The 23,154-nt window shown below is 45.6% G+C and overlaps 1 protein-coding gene across 1 annotated transcript in view; it reads right to left on the reverse strand.

Moving 5' to 3' along the window:
* Window positions 1–9,121: 9,121 nt before the first annotated feature.
* ABTB2 (ankyrin repeat and BTB domain containing 2) overlaps window positions 9,122–23,154 on the reverse strand; it is a 194,431-nt gene continuing 180,398 nt past the window's right edge. Inside the window, exons 9-17 of the mRNA XM_073347923.2 lie at window positions 22,785–22,920; window positions 20,674–20,900; window positions 19,542–19,720; window positions 18,493–18,598; window positions 18,276–18,378; window positions 17,140–17,230; window positions 15,061–15,129; window positions 12,650–12,763; window positions 9,122–11,349 (exon numbers count right to left, since the gene is read on the reverse strand). Coding sequence (XP_073204024.1) covers window positions 11,152–11,349; window positions 12,650–12,763; window positions 15,061–15,129; window positions 17,140–17,230; window positions 18,276–18,378; window positions 18,493–18,598; window positions 19,542–19,720; window positions 20,674–20,900; window positions 22,785–22,920 — 1,223 coding nt within the window. The 3' untranslated portion in view covers window positions 9,122–11,151. The remainder of the gene's footprint in view (window positions 11,350–12,649; window positions 12,764–15,060; window positions 15,130–17,139; window positions 17,231–18,275; window positions 18,379–18,492; window positions 18,599–19,541; window positions 19,721–20,673; window positions 20,901–22,784; window positions 22,921–23,154) is intronic.

Raw genomic sequence — 23,154 nt, forward strand, 5'->3', positions numbered from 1 at the left:
AGCCCCTGGGAAAGTGGCACAGACTGAGCATTGGAGCCGAAGACTGCCTGGGACAGTTGTTCAATGGGACTTTGCTAACTCCGGAAGGGGACTACAGTGTTGTGACTAGAAGGCCAAGACAGGAAGAGAGAACTCCCTTAGTCATTCAGAGAGAGTGACAGAAGCGTAGTTGGGTCTGTAAATGAGCGGCGGAAGGGGGCATTGGACTGGAAGGAGATAATCCCCAGAGCAGCCAGGAGGAGATGCCTTTGTGGTGAGTGGACCCTGTGACATACTCATTGAATATGTTGCTGGCCATTATACCAGAGCAGTGGGAGGCTTTTCCTATTGCACATCACTGCTCAAGGCCAGAAAACTCTAATTGAAATTCCTCTTCTTAAAATGTGGAACTGGTGAAAACCACTGAGCCTGTTGTAGGAATCCTTAAACTACGGTCCTCCTAACAGGGTTCAGAGCTGTGCAGTTTAAGATGAAATCTTTTATAGGGCCCATTTGGCTGCGATGTCTACCAGAAGCCAGTTTGTGTTAAAGGTGAGGCTAATGGGCAGAGGGTTGTGGGGTAACTGAGGAAGTTGATATTTATTTCCAAGACTAAAAATACCTCAGATGTGTATTATAAACTATATCTTTGTCCCTGTCTCTCCCAGCTATTTGTTGTTGCTTGTCTTAGATTGTGAGCTCAGGGACATGGTCTACCTGGGTTTGTAAAGAACCTCTTACAGCTAAGCCTTGAGCCTGCTTGGGGCCTCTGGCTGCTCCCCTGTTGTAAATGTTACAGGTAGCATCATGGTCTCATACACAGTGCATCAGACTGGGAGTCAGGAATACTGGGTTTTATCACTCCTACCTACCCTTGACTTCCTTTGTCTTTGGGCAAGTCACACACATTCTCTGCACCTCTGTCTGTTCAGGTGGGGATAATACATAACCTGAACACATTTATGGGCTTCATTAATGTTTGTAAAGTGCTTTGTGATCCTCTGGTGGAAGGTGTAATATATTATTCAGTGAAAAGAAAAGGAGTACTTGTGGCACCTTAGAGACTAACCAATTTATTTGAGCATGAGCTTTTGTGAGCTACAGCTCACTTCATCGGATGCATACCGTGGAAACTGCAGTGGACATTATATACACACAGAGACCATGAAACAATACCCCCTCCCACCCTACTGTCCTGCTGGTAATAGCTTATCTAAAGTGATCATCAAGTTGGGCCATTTCCAGCACAAATCCAGGTTTTCTCACCCTCCGCGCCCTCCCCTCCCCCCCCACACAAACTCACTCTCCTGCTGGTAATTGCCCATCCAAAGTGACCACTTTCTTCACAATGTGTATGATAATCAAGGTGGGTCATTTCCAGCACAAATCCAGGTTCTCTCACCCCCCTCCAAAAACCACACACACAAACTCAATCTCCTGCTGGTAATAGCTTATCCAAAGTGACCACTCTCCCTACAATAAGAAAAGGAGTACTTGTGGCACCTTAGAGACTAACCAATTTATTTGAGCATGAGCTTTCGTGAGCTACAGCTCACTTCATCAGATGTTTACCGTGGAAACTGCTGAAGTGAGCTGTAGCTCACGAAAGCTCATGCTCAAATAAATTGGTTAGTCTCTAAGGTGCCACAAGTACTCCTTTTCTTTTTGCGAATACAGACTAACACGGCTGTTCCTCTGAAACCTCTCCCTACAATGTGCATGATAATCAAGGTGGGCCATTTCCAGCATAAATCCAAGTCATTATGCAAGTTAGCCTATTTCCCCTTGCTTTTTGCCCCCCCCCCCCCCGACGTTCTAGTTAAACTTGGATTTAAACTGGGAGAGTGGTCAGTTTGGATGAGCTATTACCAGCAGGAGAGTGAGTTTGTGTGTGTATGGGGGTGGGGGGGGTGAGAAAACCTGGATTTATGCTGGAAATGGCCCACCTTGATTATCATGCACGTTGTAGGGAGAGTGGTCACTTTGGATAAGCTATTACCAGCAGGAGATTGAGTTTGTGTGTGTGGTTTTCGGAGGGGGGTGAGGGGGTGAGAGAACCTGGATTTGTGCAGGAAATGGCCCACCTTGATTATCATGCACATTGTGAAGAGAGTGGTCACTTTGGATGGGCTATTACCAGCAGGAGAGTGAGTTTGTGTGTGGGGGGGTGGAGGGTGAGAGAACCTGGATTTGTGCTGGAAATGGCCCAAGTTGATGATCACTTTAGATAAGCTATTACCAGCAGGACAGTGGGGTGGGAGGGGGTATTGTTTCATGGTCTCTGTGTGTATATAATGTCTACTGCAGTTTCCATGGTATGCATCCGATGAAGTGAGCTGTAGCTCAGGAAAACTCATGCTCAAATAAATTGGTTAGTCTCTAACGTGCCACAAGTACTCCTTTTCTTTTTGCAAAGACAGACTAACACGGCTGTTACTCTGAAACCTGATATTATTCAGTGGAAATTAAATGATGATGTAGCTTGCTAAATCATATGGTCATGTTTTTTCAAACAAATGGCTTCATTTTGCTTTTACAGCTATGCTTTGCAGGAGTAATGTATTACATTGGCAGGTTCCCCCACCTCATTTGCAAATATTCTTGAATTCAGGCTACATAGTCACAATATATGAAAATATCATTGGTCAGATGACGCTTTTTGCATATGAGTGACGTACTCTTACTGTAACATCTTTCTGCCTGTGCTGTTCAGGACGTAGGTGTGGAAATGCCGATTTCTGGGGAGACCCTAAAGTGGGTTTTAAACCTGTTGTGTCCTGAGTGGGTAAGATTAAACTGGGTTCTTTAAGCAGCCTAGCAAAATGAAAGAGAGTGGAGCTGTTAACTGCTCTTCATCTGACTTCTTTCTTGAGCTCTCTCTAGTCTTCTCTGGTTATAGATTCCTGCTCTATTGAATGTGTATTGGATACAACCTAATTCCTCTGAAATTGGTAAGAGGCTCACACTTCTGTTAATGAGTAACTGCTCTAATCAGCTCATGGGATAGATACTATTTTATCTCGGCAGAATATTGACTGTTTCGGAAGGGAGTGTATCCACAGCTGAACTGTGTTCCAGTACTTTGGAGTATGTAAACTTTGTGATCACTAACTTCCTTTGGATCCCTCCTTCTGTTCATCAGTCACTTGTGGAAAACAAAAAACCTCAAGTGCTACAATAAGTGGCACCAGATTTTTACAAGCTTAGTTGAACCACATTTTCCCTGTCTGTGCTTTAGATCAGTCAAGTAGATTAAATTGCAGCTTAGAATAAGGGCTTGTTGAAATGCATCTGTTTAGCTTCATGAGAAGTTAAAATAAGGGAAGATACTCCTTTGCAGAGTTCGTCTAGTGTTCTCCTTCTCAGACATTTCCCCCCATTAAAAGACTGAGGCAATTTTCTTGGCTACTGAGGCTACGATATCACCTTTGTGAGGGTTTCCTTGCTGCCATGTTTGTATCTCCCAGGCATAGCCAAGGTTTCACTGTACTCCTAGCCGCTGTGTGCCAAATGTTCTCCTTTTCCGTAAGAATCAATCTTAAGCACTTCCGTTTTTGTACGATCACTAGTGCAGCTCTCCTGTTAGCTGCTCTCCTTGCCAGAGGTGTAAATGTCCATGGCTGGTCTGGGCTAGCTGTAGCAGTCCCCCCAGGACAGCACTGTGCTGGCCTGGGCGAACTTGCATTTTGGTGTCCCTGGCCCCTTTATGTGTGGTCGCAAAAAGCAAAGGAGGACTTGTGGCACCTTAGAGACTAACCAATTTATTTGAGCATAAGCTTTCCTGAGCCACAGCTCACTTCGTCGGATGCACGAAAGCTTATGCTCAAATAAATTGGTTAGTCTCTAAGGTGCCACAAGTCCTCCTGTTTTTTTTGCGAATACAGACTAACACGGCTGTTACTCTGAAACCTGTCATTTGTGTGTGGTGTCTCCCCTCCCCTCCCCTGCACCTGGCCCCTATGGGCTTGGCAGGCTTCCCAACCCCTGCACTCTGCCCCTTTGCCCCTAATCCTGGGCTCTCTCTTGCACCCTAACCCCTGCACTGGGCCCCCTTTTCCCCTAACCTCTGCACCCCTGTCCTGCTCCCCTAACCCCTGTGCTCTGCTGCCTGTGCCCATGTGGGGAAACTGACCTGAATGCATGGAGTAGCAGGCATTGTTGCTCCCTCGCTGCCCCTCCCCACTCTTCCACCACCTGCTGCTCCACCACGCACCCCTAGGAAGCAGAGAAGGGAGGATGGAGGAGCCATGTCAGGGCTCCCTGGATCACTTTCACCACCTGGACTGCATAAGGGGAAGGCAGCAGAGCAGCAGCTCCAGGTGCTCACCGCCCAGCCCAGCCCAGCCCAGCCCAGGTGGGGAAAGTGACCTGGATGCACAGAGCGGATGGTGTTGCTCCTGTGAGTCACTGCTTCCCCATCACCACCAGTGTTCCTCCATTGGGAGGGAGAAATCTGGGTGCCCCCAACCTGGCACCCCCTGCTAGCCGGGAGCAGGGTCTGACTCCACACAGACAGTGTGCATCTCTGATGCTGCGCAGCTCCCTCTTGGCCATGGTGCCCTGGACGGTCACCGGGGTGGCCCACTCTAAGGCCAGCCCTGCTACAGTGTCTCCTCCAAAATTAGAGCCCACAGCCTCTTTGGTCAGAAATCTGTTTTCACCACTATCTCTGCGCTTCTCAATAGCCTCCCATTACAGTCTCTCTAGTCCCTAGCTCACACTCTTGGTGTGACATTTATAAAGGAACTTCTTTCCATTTATCTGGTGGCTTCGGAAACTCAATTCCTCTCTTTGGCTTATGTGTTGCCCTTTAAACTCTGACTTTAATGCTCCCACTTCCTTGCCAGCACCTGGTCGATGTACCCTGGCCTACTCTCTGGCCCTTCACCCATCCCCCCAGTTCATCTCTGAGCACACATCTGAGGATAGAATGGGATCTGTTTTTCTTACTGACAAAAGTGAAGGTCCTCCCCTTGCGCCCCCACCCCCCACCCCGCTGCAAAGCCCTTAACATTCCTGTCCAGGAGCACAGTGCTTTCCTATTACTCTTTCTGTGCATGTGTTCACCAGTGGAGGGCATTATAGACACCCAGAAGAATCAGGCATGCAATCCCTTTGCTGCTTGTGCTTTATAGCAGAGGGCCATGCCAGCTGAACTGCATGCGCTTCTCCAGTAGCCCGCTCTCCCCTTCAGTCCTGACCATTCCTGTAATGGTGTGAGGGCTGTCAGACCAGGTCTCTATAACACAGTTAAAGCCTCAAGGCCAGTCCTCCTATGGTTCAAAGCCATCTCCTGGTGCCTTGGCCTAGCATGTCAAGGTAGGAGCTGAGCTGTTGCTGTAGATCTCTCTCCCCTCCCTCCCTGGTGTGCAGCAGTGACCCTGTCAGCCTGTGATGAGCAAGTGCTCTGGCTAATTGGAAGGAAATGGCAAAGCCATGTATGAGCTGAGCAGCTCTCTCAGCAGGAGGTGGATAGGCATGACCTAGTTGTCAGTGGAATCAGCCTGCCGCCTTGGAGACCTGTGAGCTATTTTGACAGCCGGAGTGACCTACCTGATCTCTAGGAGACGTAGCTTGAGTGGAGAGGAAGAAACAGAACTGGTGCTGCTATTGTGTGTGGGGGCAGGGGCGGGCAGGCGGAGTTGAGACTGCTGGGGTGGGGTGCTCCTTTGGCCTGTTCTCCAGCTACAGGAGGTGAGTCCCCATGGCCCTGAGGCTTGACTGTGAGCAAGGTGGTAGAGTAGGGAGCCCCTCTGGCTCTAATAACACTGCATACAGTAAGGGGCGGAAAGGAGGGGAAAGCATCTTTATTCTCGTCTGTAGCTGTTTTTATACCACACTCACCCTGTAGAATCTGAGTGCCTTCCCGTAGGGCATTAAGCTGCATGGCTGCAGATCTGTCACATGTCGATTGGTCTCCCATCCTAGGGTTAGGCATTTGACTGGACCAAAATAATTGATCGAGTGACTGGTTAAATATTTAGAGCACTAACTGGTTAAACAGTAACAAAAAACAATACTTTATGGTCTCCAATAGGCTTAGCCTTAGATATACACTTGTGCCTAATTGCCAAAAACAAGTTACTTAACTAAGTTAAGTAAAATGCAAAACCATGAAACACAAGTTCTAAAAAATGAAAACTGCACCATGCTACAATCAAATGGTGGGCTGCTGCCTACACCAGGGTGTTCTTGCTGGAATAGTTGATGATGATAAAATTTGACTCTGGTCAAATAGGCAGTCAGCTGACCAGTCAATGACAGCTTGCAGGCCTATCTTCTCTCCCCAGAGGGAGAAGGGTGTCCACTGGAGTGCATTCATTGGGTAGTTATGTGGGGGGGTTTTAATGTAAATATACCTGTTGCCATGTGTTGGTATTGGAGAAGGCAAGGTAAAAGAATTGAAGTGGTGAGATTTGTTGGTCCTTAATCCTGTCCTCCATCTAGGTTTTGTGATAGTGTATCCCTAGATTCCCCGAACATCTAGACCCCATGATCATTGGGCTTTCTCTGTATTGGTGATGCATCTAGACTCATTTTCCACAAAGAAACGTTATGGTGCGCACAGAGTCGTGGAAGCAGGGGCCAGAGGCTGGCAGTCAACACAAAAGGGCCTTCCCTGGCTCAGAGCAAAGCTGAGCAGAAAGTGAGGTGACAGTTGAGAGATGTAAAATCCTTCCCCACTCTGGGCTGTGGGAGCCCCTGGGAGACTGAGCAAAGCGAGGTGAGAATTTCACTGTCTAGTAACCTGCCACTCCTGCTGAGTGCAGATGTGGGGCAATGGGCTGTGACTGCTCTGTAAACCAGGCCAGCAATCTAGCTGAGGGCCTCAATAGTTATATGTGATCAATACCAGCCCAGAGGTGGCCTGAATGACTGACTACAGTGGGGGGTGGTTTTGTTCTGAAATCTGCATTTGCAGTCCAGTTTTGGAAACAATCTGTGTCTCTGACAAGCTGCATGAAATCCCTGCAATCTGCTCCTGTAGCATGAGCCTGGGTTCAGCTAAGAGCCCCATCTGTGAAATGTCAGATGAGGCACTATGGACTGGTCCTGTCTCCAAACATTTTGCCTTTCTTCAATGCTCATCTCCTACCCTAGAGCAGCCATGGGAGTGCTTGAGAGCCAACAGCGTCCCAGAGGATCATGTGAACTTTGGCCCTGTAATACATCATTAGCCAGTCTTGTGCCAAAGGGTTTATATTGTTATGACCAAATTGAGCACGGATGAACCCCTAACATAAGGCAGCTACTGCCTTTGCCCAATCAGACACTCATCTAGCTGGGTCTTCACCACACAGGCCCCCTCACAATACTGCAGTGCATGTGTTGGAATTCTGCCTCAAGTCACCATGTCTAAATATGGAATCTACCTTATTACAAACAAAGCCTACAACCCACTGGGGCAAATCATCTTGTTTTCCTTGATTCTGTTGCATAACAGGAGCTGTCCAGCTGTTCCACATGTGCATGAGGAACCTGATCTAGGCATATTCCATTTTGTTAGCACTAGGGTGCCATGGGGTGTTTCTTCTTTGCTCTGCAAAGGTTTACTCTGAAGTTTAGCACAGTCTTTACTGTAGCCTGGAGAAAGCAGCCCTTGAGTGACTCCAAGCCCCTGAAACTCAACAAAGGACACCCTAGTGAGATGATGTGTATTTCCTTTGAAGTTTTGTGCTTCTCCAGAGGTGCCCAAAGTTTGCCAGCAGCCCTTGATTTGCACAGAATGGAACAGGTAGCCAGGCAACCTCCTGAAGGAAGTACTTGAATGTATTTATTCAATTTCCTTGAGTAAAAAGGGGCCCCTAGGAAAATCTGTCCATCTTCAGCTGAGACTTTTGTTTGTCCCATGATTCCTGAGTGCAGGCCTGTTTTTTACTGGTACATTTCTAGGTGTCTCACTGGCATAGTGCACAAGAGAGCACATGCTGGTATGTATTTGTCCCAAGGGAGCATTGTTGATCATGTAAATCAAATGCTAGGAACTGCTCTGAGACACAGATTGTTACAGAACCTGGCTCCAGAGCTAACTGCACAGCCCCTGGGGAAGAAGAGCTGTGATTGCTAAGGAACAGACATCCAGCAGCCAGACAGACCATCCTGCTCTATGGAAATTGTTCTCCTCTAAAACAGAGTTGGTAGGATGCAGAGAATTGTAACGTACTAAGCAGCCTGAGAACTTAGGTGCCTAGTTCCCAATTTCTTGGAGGATTTGGGCCTAACTACCTCTGAAGCTCTGGGCCTTGTCCCTGAGAGGAGACGTGCTGCACATTCAAAAGGTGCAGAAGCCTCTCTCAAGCCCTAAATCAGTAGGGCTGGTGCTGTATGAGGGCAGCTGAGTCAGTGGAAGTAGGGTATGCTATTAGGGGGCAGCTGTACCCATTTTAGCTTTTCCGTTGTTTGAAATGTTGTTACGAGAGGGTGTCCTAAGTGCCTGTCCCTCAGCAGTTGGGAGGGAGCTAGACAGAAATTTGTGGTCTAAGAGTTGATTAAAATAGTTGCATAGGTTAATCCTCAAATGCTGTGCATGCTGACTTGCCCATGATCTCCTCTGCTGAGTTACTACAGTAATTACATACATTTGGGCTTCTCAGCCAAGCTGGCTATGTCATCAAACCATTTTCCCTACAGCCAGACTTCTGCTGAGGATTTCAACAACATTGCTCCCTCCCTGGAGACACTTAATAGGGCTCTAAAGAGCTGAAAGGGGAGAGAAGTAGCTGCGATGAAAGAAGACCCTAGCTCAGTCTCTTACTGAAGAATGAAAAAGGAGTACTTGTGGCACCTTACTGAAGAATGTTTTTATTTGGATTTTTTTTTTTCTAATTCTCTCCCCCTTCTCCCTAGTCCCTGTTTGACAATAATTAAAGTGAGTGATTCTCAGGCAAGAAAGACACATCCCCTCATGTTTGCTCCCCTTGTACCCTGGCATGACAAACATGCTTCCTACCCCCTCCCCCCATGGGCATTTTCAAAACTATTCCAATCTCAAAGGTAAATGGCACACCTGTCCCTACACACACAATATACAGGCTAAAGTACAGAACAGCCTTGTCTTCATTAGTGGAAAAATGTTACCATGTGGTAAATGCTTCCCCCCCCCCCGCCCCCCGTTAAAATAACTGAGTCAAAACACAAAGCATAAATGTTACATTGTTAGCAAAATCCTGGTACATTTACATAAATGACACCATGAATGTACAGTTAACAGACAATATTACAGCAATAAAACTGGACCTATGCTTTTGTACAGCTAGCTGGAGCAGCTCTTTGAAATATTTTCCAGGATATGGCCTTTTTGGGGTTTCTTCCAGTGAGAAAGCTGGAACAGCCTCTGGCTTTCTAAGAATAAATAGGGTTAATGAAGCGGGTGCTCTTCAAAACTGTGTATTTATAACACAAGTCAGACCAGTTGGAAATTGGCTGAGAACACCAGTTGATCATCCATAGGCTTATATGTCCCTGGCTAGCCAAGCACACTCAGGTCATGCAATCTGCAATCCTGTTTTGACCAATTAGCTGGAGATGTTGCACTCTGCCCTTCCTTTCCCCTCCTCCACCAAACCTTGACTGTTCTTTTCAGCTGAGCCTGAGCCTTCTCCCCTCAGCCTGTTTAGCATTTCATAGTTCAGATTTCCAAGAAATCCCAACTCTACAGTGAAAGCTTTCTTTCCCCCCTCCCCCCGTCCCCCAGCCTAAAATGAAGCATTTTAGCTAACGCTTTCAGTATGTGCCAACACAGACCAGCAGGGAATGGTTGCAGGGGGCAGGTTTTAGCTAATGGTGACAGCAGGATGAATGGACATCAGTCACCTTACATCTTTGTTTCTAAGGTCGGTGCTTGTATTTTTTTTAAAAAAGTTTGGTAGTTTCTGCCCTTTGTAAGCTAAGAAAACACGGTGAATCTTAAAACTAGATACTTCAACCCTAAGTACTGCAACCTAAACGTTTCCTAGACATAGAGGGCAACGGTGAGCTAATGCGTGCAAGCATTCTGCAGTATACCCTTCCCCCCACCTCCAGGGAAGTATCCCCATTACTTCCATCTCCACAGCTGTAGAGAGGACTGACTTGCCCATGGCCACAAGTTTGTGTCAGGCTTTCCTCTCATGCATGTTTCTCTACACCACACCACCTCCAGCAAGAGAGCACAGCATCAGGGAAGAATGAGCTGTACATTCCTGCTTGGCTTTAAGGGAGTATAGGTGGTACACACAATACTAGGACCTAGGCCCCTCAACACAGCAATAGGTTTTGCTGCAGCATTTTTGAAAACCACCTCCTCTCATTGCATCAGTCACTAATCACGCAGGAGTGCTCCATGTGCCATTCCCAGACTGTTAAAAATGGGATGACTTGGACACTACAAGACACTTGATCAAACCTTTACAGTGTAAATAGGATAGGCTGTTTTCTTTCCCATTGGCCACCACTGAACACAGACAAGTAGATCAAAACTTGGCTACATTCTCCAAAGTAGGTGCTACTGAAAAAAGATAATTGTAGAGGCCTATTTTACTGTCTCACCTTCTCTCAGCCTTGTGGGGGTGCAAAGAATTTATGGGCAACAAGGCTAGAGTCTTTTGCCATGTGTAAAACTCGTGTTTATAGCTACAGTGGTAGCCTGAGCATGCTAACTACTATACGCATTTGGTCAGGTGACTGAATGCTCAGAGGTTCATGGGATTAGAGGACTATCAACACACCCTTTTAAAAGCACCACTGGTGTATACACATCAACCTGATGGGGAGTGTAGATTAGATTAGCATGTTCGAAACACCCCCAGTGTTAGGCCTCACTCTGCTGCATCTGCGCGCGCTGTTTCCCTAGCAGCTTTCACCTTGTGCTCATGAAAACGGAAACATAGATCTTCTCTTCAGGCCAGGTTCTTCAGTTGCTGCCTCCATTTTTCCTGTTGGTGCTGTCCTGGTGTCACTCTGATGCCGTACAGCACAGAAGAAAAAAGCCACCTCCCCTCCTTTGTCGTTAGAATAGTTGCAGCACTCTAACACGCTCCCCAGAGAAATCACTGCCCTAAGGGCGTCAGCTTAGGTGCGGACTTTCAGCATGAGCTGGTGGTTCCATAAGACAGACCTGGAAGCCCCAGCTGGATAAGGTCCCGTGCCAGTGTGATGCCCTAGCGTTCCTGCTGCTGCTGCTTTGCCCCTGCCTCACACTCTTGAGGTGATGTAAATAGAATGCAGTCGACTGGCCAGTGTTGTCTGCAGGTCCCGCAGAGGGTCCAGACCCTGCACCTTGCTGTTCCTGCCGTAGATGAGCTGTCGGAACGAGTCCTGTTCCAGCAGAGAGTTCATGTGTTTGAGGAAGAAGCCCTCGCAGAATGAGGCCAGTTCAGGTGCACTGTGGATCTGTAAAACAGAACAGGAGCCAGTGACCTTCTCTGTGAGCCCTACAAGTTAAAGGACATTTCCACAGCTGCCGCTGCTAAGCCCTTTCCCTCTGACAGCTTATTGGGCAGGATGCCTGCTAAACAAAGGACGGTTAGGGGAAGGGGTATGTACGTAATGATGTAGTTGGTAAATGCTAATGGAAAGGACACCCATGCTACGAAGGACTCTCTTTCCTCTCCCTGTGTGCGTGCATGCAGCTGGAGAGGTTCATCCCACTGGGATATTTTCCAGGGGATGAAGTAAATTTTTTATTTCTAATCCTCTGATCTCCTTCTGTTAGCTGAGCCACAGTCCAGTGGCCCTTAAAGGAAAAGAGCAGCTGGCTGATGAAATGGCCAAGATACCTGTTTTGTGTGAGCCTCGAGTCCATGTGTCGCATCATCACACAACAAAGGAATCTTGCCAGCTGGTATGTAATATGAGTGGCCATGGAAATATGGTGTATATGATAGAATGCTCACTCCCAGACCAAGGTGCAGAATGAGATGGGGAAGAGCCACTCTAATACCATGCCTGTGAGTGCCTCAGATTGTCCCAAGGGCTCTATAGCTCCCAAATAGTCTCCTTTGGTTCTCCCAGTAATTATTTACCTAGTTACATCCACTTCAGCATCATCAGATAAGACACCACGACACTGGGGGAAAAGCAATGTATTTTATGCTCAACATTTAGAAGCTCCCAAAGGTTTGGGGATTCTTAACAGGAATAGAATTTTTTTATAAAAGTTACATAAGGAACTCAATTTACATTAGAAAATCAATTCCCCCCCCCCCAAAAAAGGAATAGTTTCCCCTTGGCTGTTGGGAACCCAAACACAGCAGCCTTGGGCAAGTGCATGAGATTCCCACATTGAAACTGTCAGTCGGGTGTCACTGCACATAATGCAAAAAAGTAACAAATATTAATAGAAATATAATAAATATTTAATGTTTATTTTACTTCCTAATATTTTCTGATGTAATCTTTAGCAGCCTGCTTCTGCCTCTCTACTACATCCCAGACTCCTGCTGATTTCCAGGAATGCTGAACTGCTCTATGTTCCTAGTGGTAACACACGTTGGGTCATTTATATTAAATTACAGATTGGATACAAACTCTCATTTTGCAAGCAAATTTAGTGCAGAATTGGCCCAGCCAGTGCATGCCTGCATCATCTTGCACCATGACTCTTGTCCAAAATACCACACAGCATCGAGCATGTGAAGTGCCTGTGTTCCTAGGCATTTGTGGGGTCTAAACAAGATAGCTCAGCCTTTACCTTTGCATATTTATAGATGTTAACAGAGCTCTCCATACTGATGCTCTGGGCACATAAGATTTCACAGTGTCTTTGGAGGCCATCCAGTTGAAACAGGCTGGCGGCTGACAGCAGCTATTGGGACAAGAGAGACATTTTTCAAAATCAAAGTGTGGCTGACTCCTGACTTATGGAAGGCAAATAAAAACATACATTCCTTCCTCAAAGGATCTTCTAACTCCTTCTCTTGAGGGCTAGCCCTCCTGTGAGAGCAGAAGGCCAATAGAGAAGAATACACATAGCATTTTCATTATTCTGAGTATAGCACTGAATGAAGGTGGCAAGCACCTTCCTGCATTCTTAAATTTGTGCACCTCCTAGAAAAGTCAGAAGAGAGACATTTACTACATCCACTGGCAGCTGAATTCATCTTCCTTTTTGTTTAGGTGACTAGGGAACTGGAGACAGTCTATGACGGGGTGGCCAACTGCTGAGCCTCATATGACCATCATCATAAGTTCGAGAGCCAGGGTGCACCTACCAGGGCTTGGGGCTTCAGCAGGAGTGGGGCTGAAGTCCCAAGATGCCCCTCCCCACTGCAAGGTAGAGGTCCTGAGCTCCTTTCTCTCCCCCCTCCACCCCCCCCCCCCCACTTTCTGGTAAGTAGAGAATGGGGGAAGATGTGATGAGAAGCTGGAATATGAGTCAACAGTGGGCCCTTGTTGCCAGAAAGGCTAACAGCATTTTGAGCTGTATAAGTAGGAGCATTGCCAGCAGATTGCGGGACATGATCATTCCCCTCTATTCGGCATTGGTGAGGCCTCATCTGGAGTACTATTTCCAGTTTTGGGCCCCACTCTACAAGAAGGATGTGGAAAAATTGGAAAGAGTCCAGCAGAGGGCAACAAAAATTATTAGAGGTCTGGAACACATGACTTACTTATGAGAAGAGGCTGAGGGAACTGGGATTATTTAGTCTGCAGAAGAGAAGAATGAGGGGGGATTTGGTAGCAGCCGTCAACTACCTGAAAGGAGGTTCCAAAGAGGATGGATCTAGACTGTTCTCAGTGGTAGCAGATGAGAGAATAAGGAGTAATGGTCTCAAGTTGCAGTGGGGGAGGTTTAGGTTGGATATTAGGAAAAACTTTTTCACTAGGAGGATGGTGAAGCACTGGAATGGGTTACCTAGGGAGGTGGTGGAATCTCCTTCCTTAGAAGTTTTTAAGGTCAGACTTGACAAAGCCTTAGCTGGGATGATTTAGTAGGGGATTAGGTCCTGCTTTGAGCAGGGGGTTGGACTAGATGACTTCCTGAGGTCCCTTCCAACCCTGATATTCTATGATTCTATGTGAGGGACTCTGCATGCCATACATTAATGGTAAAAGAGCCACAGTTTGGCCACCCCTGGCCTATGAAGTCTTTTAATCTACCCTAGGCTGTCAGTGACCAAATATAGTTACTATCTGATGGCCTATGTGTCTGGCCTCAGTCCAGTTCCTAGTGTACAGACCTCGTCATCATAAAAACCAGCACCATAACTGTCTCCATGATAGCAGTCTCAGTAGAGAGGCCTGGGACACTGAATTATCTTCTCACCCTTTGAAGTACTCCTTAAATGGCAGCATTGAGGCACATAGGCAGGGTTGGGTGTTGTACATGTTCTATGCCCAAATACAAGGGTTGGCTCCTCACTATGTTTGCTTAAAATGTAGACAGTAGAGGGAAATCTCTCTTCTATCTGCTGTGTTCTATTACACATTCCACATGGTCTATTTTCCTGGGGTAGGAATGATTCATACAGGAAGTTTCTGTCCATGTTTTGAACCCGCTCCCTGTTAATTTCATTTGGTGGCCCCTAGTTCTTGTGTTATGAGGAGGAATAAACAACACTTATTTACTTTCTCCATACCCATCATGATTTTATAGACCTCTATTCCCCCCTTAGTCATATCTTTTCCAAGCTGGAAAGTCTCAGTCTTATTAATCTCTCTTCATATGGAAGCTGTTCCATACCCCTAATCATTTTTGTTACCTTTTTCTGACCTTTTCCAATTTCAGTATATCTTTTTTGAGATGGGGCAACCACATCTACACACAGATCCCCTTGTTCTGCAGAAGCCATCTGAAGTAGTAACCGCTTCCTATTTCAGATGACACAAACTTCCTGAGACCTAAAAACACATTCACCTTCCACAATTCCTTATTTTCTCCTAAAAGAACACTGGGTGTTTTAACACTTTTCTGTGTGCATAAAGCAGCCACATGACATGTCCCATGAAAACATTGGTAGCTGCTCTCATCTTTCCCAGCAGTCACTTGTCAAGCAGTATTGACTATGTGCTTTGAAAGCATCACCTCCTTTCAAAGCCCTAGCTTCTTTTGGCTTCCACGCCCCATCATTCCTGAGTGCATTTGGAAGAAAATGTTCTCACCTCTAGGATATCAGCTGTGGGAATTTCCATAGATTCTGTTCCTCCATAATATAAATACTGCATCAGCATCTGAAATAGGAAAAGGGCCAGGCCTGAAGCTTTTGTCAGTCAGGACACAGAGGAATTTAAATACCCATGCTGCCCTTAGGAAGCAAACAGAAATCACAGCTCCAGCTTCCCGTGGGTCTTGATAACAGCTTTGACATTTTCTAATGGCCTGGCTGTGGTGCTTTCCAATGTTCTTTTCTTTTTCTGGCTTTGAAGGGAGCCACATCAAGGAATTTAGGCCAAGGGTGACAATGTGTCTCTGAGCAACGGCAAGGCCCCTGTAAAAACTCTGCAGGGGGTCCTGTTTTTTGTAAAGCTTTGCAGGCTAGCTGCACCCAGGAGCTGCCAGGCAGTGAAATTGGTGGCAGGCTAGCTGAGTGCATATACACTGTACAGCCTGCCAGATGGTGACACACTGCCCTCCCCCTAGAGCTTCCAATAAGCCTCCCCATATCACAAGTCTTTCAGCCGGGGGGTTTGAGGCCAGGAAAGAGAGGGGTTGTTTGGCTGAGGAGACAGACATGGGCAGCCCCCGTTTCCACTCTCACCCTCTCATGCTCACCTCCCTACTGTTCCAAAACCAACCCCTTTGCACTCTCCTGCCCCCTCCCCATGCCCGTTATCAGGGAACTGGTTTTTCACTTGAAAACCAAGGTCATCCCATTTACTACTATTTATATTGCAGTAGTGCCAAGCAGCTGCAGTCAGGGTCCCATCATTCTAGATGCTGTACAATCATATAGCAAAACCTGATCCCTGTGCCTGCTGCTGAACAGAACCCAGGTCTCTTGAATCTCAGTCTCGTGCTTTATCCACTAGGCAAAACTGTCTCCCCTAAACAGTGAAAATGATACCACTTTCAGTAGGTAACCTCATGTCCTCTAAGAACGTGCCCCAAAGTCTCCTCACACATCCGCTCCCTCTCTATTTCGTTAGAAGGACACCTTTACTGGTCATTTCTTACAGCTTTCAGTGTATTATTTTTCAATCTACCACATTGTCCCAAGAGGCAAAATCCTCTCCCTGCCCTCTCTGGTTCTACGACATTGCAAACACCACAGCCTGAAAATCATGCCTTGGAGCTTCTCGAATCACAAAACCCCATTGATCAAACCCCATTCTTCATGCTATGTTAAGGAGACCTGCCTTAATACACTTTATTCTCTTCAGTCATGGGCCTGAGCTGCACAGCTTGGATGCAGACACTGCAATTGCTTTTCAATTCAAATACAAAATGTCAGAAACCCTCTTGGGATAGAGCAGTAGGGATGTTTCTGTGCTCAAATTATCCCCATTGGATGCGGAGATACTATGTGGTGATGACCATATAGAGACACTGTGAGGGAGAAAGCCAAGATGAGTCCTAAACACTTTAGTGAAACAGTTACAGACTTTCAGCTGTTCTGCACTTTCAGATTTCTCTATTCTGCACATTTCCTTCCTAATTTGAAATGCAGATCTGAAAACCTGGAACAATGCCTGACTATTGGATTTCACGGACCTGCTGGGTTTTTTTTTCTTTTTTTTTTTAAACCTACCATCTCTTCATCATGAACGAACCTCCCTTAGGTCACATAAATATGGAAACACCAACAAAAGTAATAGTGGAATTCTCAAAATCAAGTCTTTAAAGAGAGCCCCACCGACTTCTGACCGTCTGATTTGAATTACTAGGCAGGTCTCCGGCTCTATCCAGGGTTCTTTTTTTACTTAACACAGCATGAAAATTGTGCCTGGGAACTTGCAGAACTACACAAAACTACTCAAATAAAAGACCCTATTTGTCCTCTGTTATGAAGGAGATCGGCTGCCTTAAAAAAACCAAAATCCAATCGTATTCTTTTCAGAGCTAGGCCCAAGCTGGCAAGTTTGGATGCAGATCAGAACACACCTAAAAACGCAGAGATGTTTGAATCAGACCAATTGCGGTTATCATTTCTCTCTGACATTAAAACGTGTAGCCTTTGCTTCACAGTCAGTACAGGAGGAGACAAACAGTGCTCGTGGTAAGGGTGCGCATAATTTACATACCTTGAAAATACTGTATTTCATATCACCAATTTCAACAGTCTTACTGCCTTGGCTGTCTAGTTCTGGTTTATTGGTCATCAGGGTCTTAAACCTGAGAAAATGGAGACAGAAGTTTGCTTAATAGATTTTCTGCATTTTTGCCACTCTGCATCATCTTTGCTTGGGTTCGTCAGTAAACAAAGGGGAAATGGAATCTTAGTCCTAGTGTATTTGCATTTATACTTTATATTTTTCAAAACAAATAATCAACATGTTTAACAGCAACTAAACTGTAAACTTCGGAGAGCAAAATCTGTAAACTCCCCAAGACTGGATTCACTCCCATGTTACTGCAGTTTTAAGGTGTTCTAATTGCACTGAAATCCATGGCATTAGACTCACATAAAACTGGAGCTGAATCAAATCCTGAGAATTGTACACTGCATTAATATTAGTTTTAAAAGCAAATAACTGATCCTATAATAGGATCAACTGAAAAATATCTCCATGTAAGGAGCAAGAGCAAAATATATTGGGGATTCAGTGTATTTTGTAAAAAAAATCAAGGTACACAGTGCTAAGGAGCCAAATTCTTTATACCTCCCTCACTTGCCTTTGCTCCTGGGGTGCAAGAGAGGACAGAATCTGGCCTTAACGCTTTTGCTGAGGACTTCCCTGGGGTGAGGCAGGCTCCAGTAAGTACAGAGCTAGAATACCTGGCTCCTACACTGTCCTTCCCTCAGCCTTGGGGGTTAGAGGCAAGGAGGGGTGGGAAAGAAGTGGCCAGAGCAAGCTGCACTCCAGCTATGCTCAGCTGCTGGACAGTTCCTTAGTAAACATTAACCACTAGTGCATGCCAGAGCAGCCCCCTTGTTGTTCTAACCTGCATTGGGACTGGGTAGAAAATCAGGTCTGACCCCACTCCCTAATGGTCTGAGCATAGGCAAAGAATCTGGCTCTAAAAGTTTTGTGGCTTGATCATGTAAACTCAAGTGAGTAGTCTTTACTCATGCCGGTAGCCCCATTGAGGCTACTGGTGATGAAGGGCTGCTCATTTGAGTAAGGAATTACAGGCCCCTGTCCTCCATCACTAATCTCCATTTAGCACGAATAACACAGTTGCAGTTAGTAGGTGTAGCTCATGGAGGCTGACTCACCTGTTGGAAGCAGTAACCAGCAGGACTTTGTGTGCATAAAACAGCTTTCCTTCCACTAGAAAAGTTACATCAGACATTTCTTTATTGTTTAGAAAGTGAGGATCTGTTGGAAAAAAGATGGGACAGGGAAAAAAGTTTAAAATGCTGCAGCACGCCAAAGAGAAAATGCAAAACCACTGTGGAAATTGTCTCACTGAGATAAAGCTGAGTATCTCACCAAGCCGGGCCGGCAACGTCTTTTGTATTTCAGGAATGTTGGGTATAGGACTGCTGCCATAGCAGTGGGTGAAGATGGCTGCAAGCTGCTGGTTGATTGAATCATTCTGTAAGGAAGAAGGAATTTATATCATTAGTGCTTAAAAGTAGGCTCCACAGGCTGTAATAGTTTGCTTGCTGCTTATATAATAGGAATCTTCCTTTGCTGCTTTTAAGGACTACTCTGTCTATAAGGGCTCTGTGCAGAGAGGCCAACTCAAGACCTATGCACACAGGTGAATTTCACCACAAAAATATTCTCAGCAAGTTTATGGCACACATCTGTCAAGGAAAAAGAATTACTTTAAGAGAGCTCAATCCTTACACAGCAAATCTCCCCCGACTTCTACACAACAAAATCCACAGCATGGCTTATCATCAGGAAACTGTTCCTAACGTATCAGTTTGTTGCTTGGCTCTGCACTATTTTAAAGTTCAAATTTTGCATTAGTTTTTAACCATCCAGTCCCTCTCCCTGCTATCTCCAGGGAGTCTACAATGATATAGGCCCTGATCTTACTCCCACTGAAATCAATGCAAAAACTACCATTGAATTCAATGGAAGCATGGTCAGGCCAACTTTTAGAAAGAAAGAAAAAAGATTGCTATTCAATAACAGCTAATAATATTGTTCAGAAAATTCCAGGAAGGTAGATGAGATGCTACCGACAGTCTGAGCTCCCTAGTACTTTGCAGGTAATCCCTTTCGTTACTGTAAACTCACTCAGTTCCAAAAGCCAATCACTAAAGTGGGGTTTATACAAGGATTTCCATTAAAATAAGCATCTTTGACATGGAGGAAGCAAGTATTGGATCCCTCATGTCTTGATCCCTGGTAGTGCATTATTACATAAGCTTGGGTAAACACAGCCATGGCTGTCTGTACATCCATAATTCATTTGGGCCCTGACATGGGTTTACGTTGCTTCTAGTACAAACAATAATCAAATAATTGTGAAACTCCTGGCTCAAAGGATTTGAACTTCATGTTGTTAAAAAATGAATGATTACTTTGCTGGTTTTGAGGATATCAAACATTAGCTGCAGCCCTTCGTTAACCAGCTCTTCGTTATAGTCCTCCTCCTTAATAGTGACAAACTCCCGTAAGAGGTTCTGCACGACTGAATAGCGAGACTGGTAAAAGGTTGTCCGTAATGACTCAATCCACACATGAAGCTTCCATGGGATTCCTGTAACCAGACACAAGGGAAAGTGAGTGGGGGGAGGGTAGTTGCTGAAATAGCAAGCAAGAGGGTATTTCCTCTCTTACTCTAATCATCATCCGTATTTAAGTGGCTCTTTTTATTTTGAAAGTGCTTTACAATTTACACAACTAATTTGACCTCCCAGCAAATCTGGAAAGCAACTGTACCACTATCCCCATTTTAAAGGTGAGGAAGCTGAGTCACTGAGGAAAGCTCAGGAAAGCAAAGTGACTTGCCCATGGTCACAGAGAAAATTAGCGTCAGGACTAAAGATTAGAACTCAGGAGTTCCTGTTCTTGCCAAGCCTGCTATCCCTTTAACCTTCATTTCATCCACCGGTTTTCTCTGCAAGCATAGCAGCAATCTGAATTCTGCAGATTAGCTGCACCATTACAGAATAGCCAATCTTATATAAACCCATTGTGATAGCTATAATTCAGTATTGCGGCATGTTTGTTCTGATGAGCTATCTTATTTAGACATGCACATTTCAAAGTCTTCAGTTGTCTACCTTACAGGTGTAAGAATAGGTGCAAGCCGGGTCCTCAAATCCTATTCCTGGGCATTGACTGTCTCTGGTTTTGAGAGCTCAACTTGAGACACTTCAGAGGGGCCTGAGTTTTCAGATGTGCTGAGCACTCACAACTCTGACAGACTTCAAATGGAGTGGAGTGAAGGGATCAGCTGCTCTGATCTTCAGGTCCCAGGCTGTTCCAGAAATTGGGGCACTCTAAATCAGTGGGCCCTTTTGAATATGCAGCTGAGTGATCAGTAAGCAGTTTGATTTCTTTTCTATTTAAATTAGAGACTACCCTATTCCCCCATCAATGTGTGTCAGATCTGAACTTGATGGTGAAGGCCCTTCTCCTAGTGACCTGTAATCCCTGCTCTCGCAGAGACAGGTTATTAGGGTTCTAGCTACTTCAGACCTGCCTTACCAAGTACCCGGAGCTCCATGGTGATGTCCACGTAGCCATGCTCAGCACTGTAATACATGGCCTCCTGCAGGGCCTTCATCCTGGTTTTACACAGCCTGACCTGCCCCTCGATGGAGCTGTCCTGGCTGGAGGTGTCACTCTCCACTCCCTCAGCTAAAATCTCCTCCAGCGAGAGAACATCTCCCTTCGACTGCTGAGGCTGGGTCAGGAGCTTGCGCAGCACGTTTCTGTGGAGGAAAAAGAAGAGGAATTGCTCTTTAATAAATTAAAGGCCCACAAACCAGACAGGCCAGGCAGGGTGATTTGAACCCAGAAGTCCTGGAAGCCTGACTTAGTGACTCATTTCTTTCCAGAGATGAACCCCTCCTCCAGGGGTGCTGGAACAATTTTTACAGGGGGATTGCTGAGAGCCATTGAAGCAAACTGTAAACCTGGTATATAATGGAAACCCCTTCAAGCCAGGGAGTGCTGCAGCATGCCCCGCACCCCTAGTTCCAACACCTATGCCTTCCTCCTCCCCCCAGAGATGGAGCTGGGTTCCTCTAATGATTGGGTCTTTAAACATTATTATGGCAGTTTAGTCAGGACTGGTTTCATCAAATCCTGTGAGTGTTTGCTTTGTGTGGCTGGCAGACCAGCAATACTAGCAATGGCTTGCCCCTGTCCAACACCAGAGGGTCCCATTTAGAATTCCTGGGTCCTTGGTTTTCCTACAGATGTGAGAAGCCTTAAGGGACAGATGTTGGCTATCCAAGACAATTAGGCCAACATAAGATGTTGTGCTGAATTGCCACTAGCTGGCACTCTCAGTGCACAAAGAACTGGATTTTACCCTTTCTGCTTGAATTGATACTACATAATCTCATGCCTTCTGATCACCCTCCCACAAAAATCATCCAGAAATAGGAGGCTTAACTTCATTATTTGCATAGTAAGAACATGTTATAGAAAGAGGACTCTTACTGTGGCACAATTAACCCATCGGATGCTTTACCATAAGACATTGCACAATCAAGGATGTTAACACTGAAAAGATAAGGTGCAACATTTCACAAGCTCTTGAGTCATGGGAAGTAGCATTAGGAAAATGTTTGTCGGTATAACTACATCACTGTAGTTCCTGGGGAGCCAAGTCTTAATGCAGACATGCTGCACCAATATAAAGTGGGGTTTACATTGTTATGATTCAATTTGGTAAGTTACCAGCATGCGCTGCATTGATGTAAGCCCAGTTGTACACTGCTGCAGCACATCTAGGTTAAGGGTTTGGAATTGGTGTAACTATATCAATGTGGTTACACCAAAACTAATTTTTCTGATGGAGACTGAGCTAGAATGATTTCCGGATCAGTTTACAGATAATGAAATGTTATTTCTAAATACCAACCCTGCAAACACAGCCTGGAATGGAAGAGCCAAGCTGGTTTTTTTCTGATTCACACATCATCTGTATTAAAGTTTCTGCAGACCTAATTCTGCCCCAGATTGCACCTCAGGAACCCCATTGCCTTCAAATTCTGCCTCCAGTTATACACGTGCGACCCACATCTTCGGAATTGTGCCCTGCAGTTGGAACTTAACAATTCTGTTGTTGCTGCCTGACCCAGAAACAAATCCAGCTCCTTCTCTCCTAGCTATGGTGGCTCTGTAGTGCTGCTAACAGGTGTGAAAAAAGCAGAAGAAAAACTTATTTGCTGACTTTAGTGACTAAAATATAGATCTGCAAACCCTGCGGGATTGCATCTGTTGAATAAGAAGGTGCCAATTTTACACAGTTATTCTGGGAATAGAACCACTCAAAGTGATAATTACTTTCCAATGCATTCCTTCAAAAGTAAGTGCAGGGTCTGGCCACACTGGAGTCAGAATAATGCTAGTAACTCTACTGCATTAAAACATGGCTATTGCCAGGAGGGTTCTAGCAACACTTCCTAGACCAGTGTGGATAGGGATTTTTGGTCTGGGAATTGTGGTGTAAAGCCATGCTACAGCCTGTGTGCGATGCGGGTACCCTACAACAAGAGACCTCAGTGAACTTGTACAACAATTGTATACGAATCCCCGCACTGAGAGGGTCTTCAATTTAAGGCTGATTTTGAACAGAGGTTTACCTGTGCCCATGTGCGGCTGAGTGACTAAAGCAGTTCATGTCTTCGTGAAGCGATGAGGACATCCCATTGACTTCCAGCATACTCAGGAGGGGGTCTGCGCCCCTACTCAATAACAAACTGACCAGCTCATAGTTCCCTAAGAATTGGCAGAAAAGTAATGATAATTCCATTTTCCAGCATCCTTTAAAAGGCACTTCTATAGCACCCCACAAGTGTTAATTAAGCCTCACAACACCCGAGAGGGAGACAAATATTATTATCCCCATTTTACAGATGGAAGAAACTGAGACACAAAGAGGCTAAGTTGCCCAGTGCCACACAACTAGTTAGAGGCAGAGCTCAGAAGAGAACCCAGGAGTTCTGGCACCCA

Source organism: Lepidochelys kempii, chromosome 6, assembly GCF_965140285.1.
Source record: "Lepidochelys kempii isolate rLepKem1 chromosome 6, rLepKem1.hap1, whole genome shotgun sequence".
Lineage (NCBI taxonomy): Eukaryota > Metazoa > Chordata > Testudines > Cheloniidae > Lepidochelys > Lepidochelys kempii.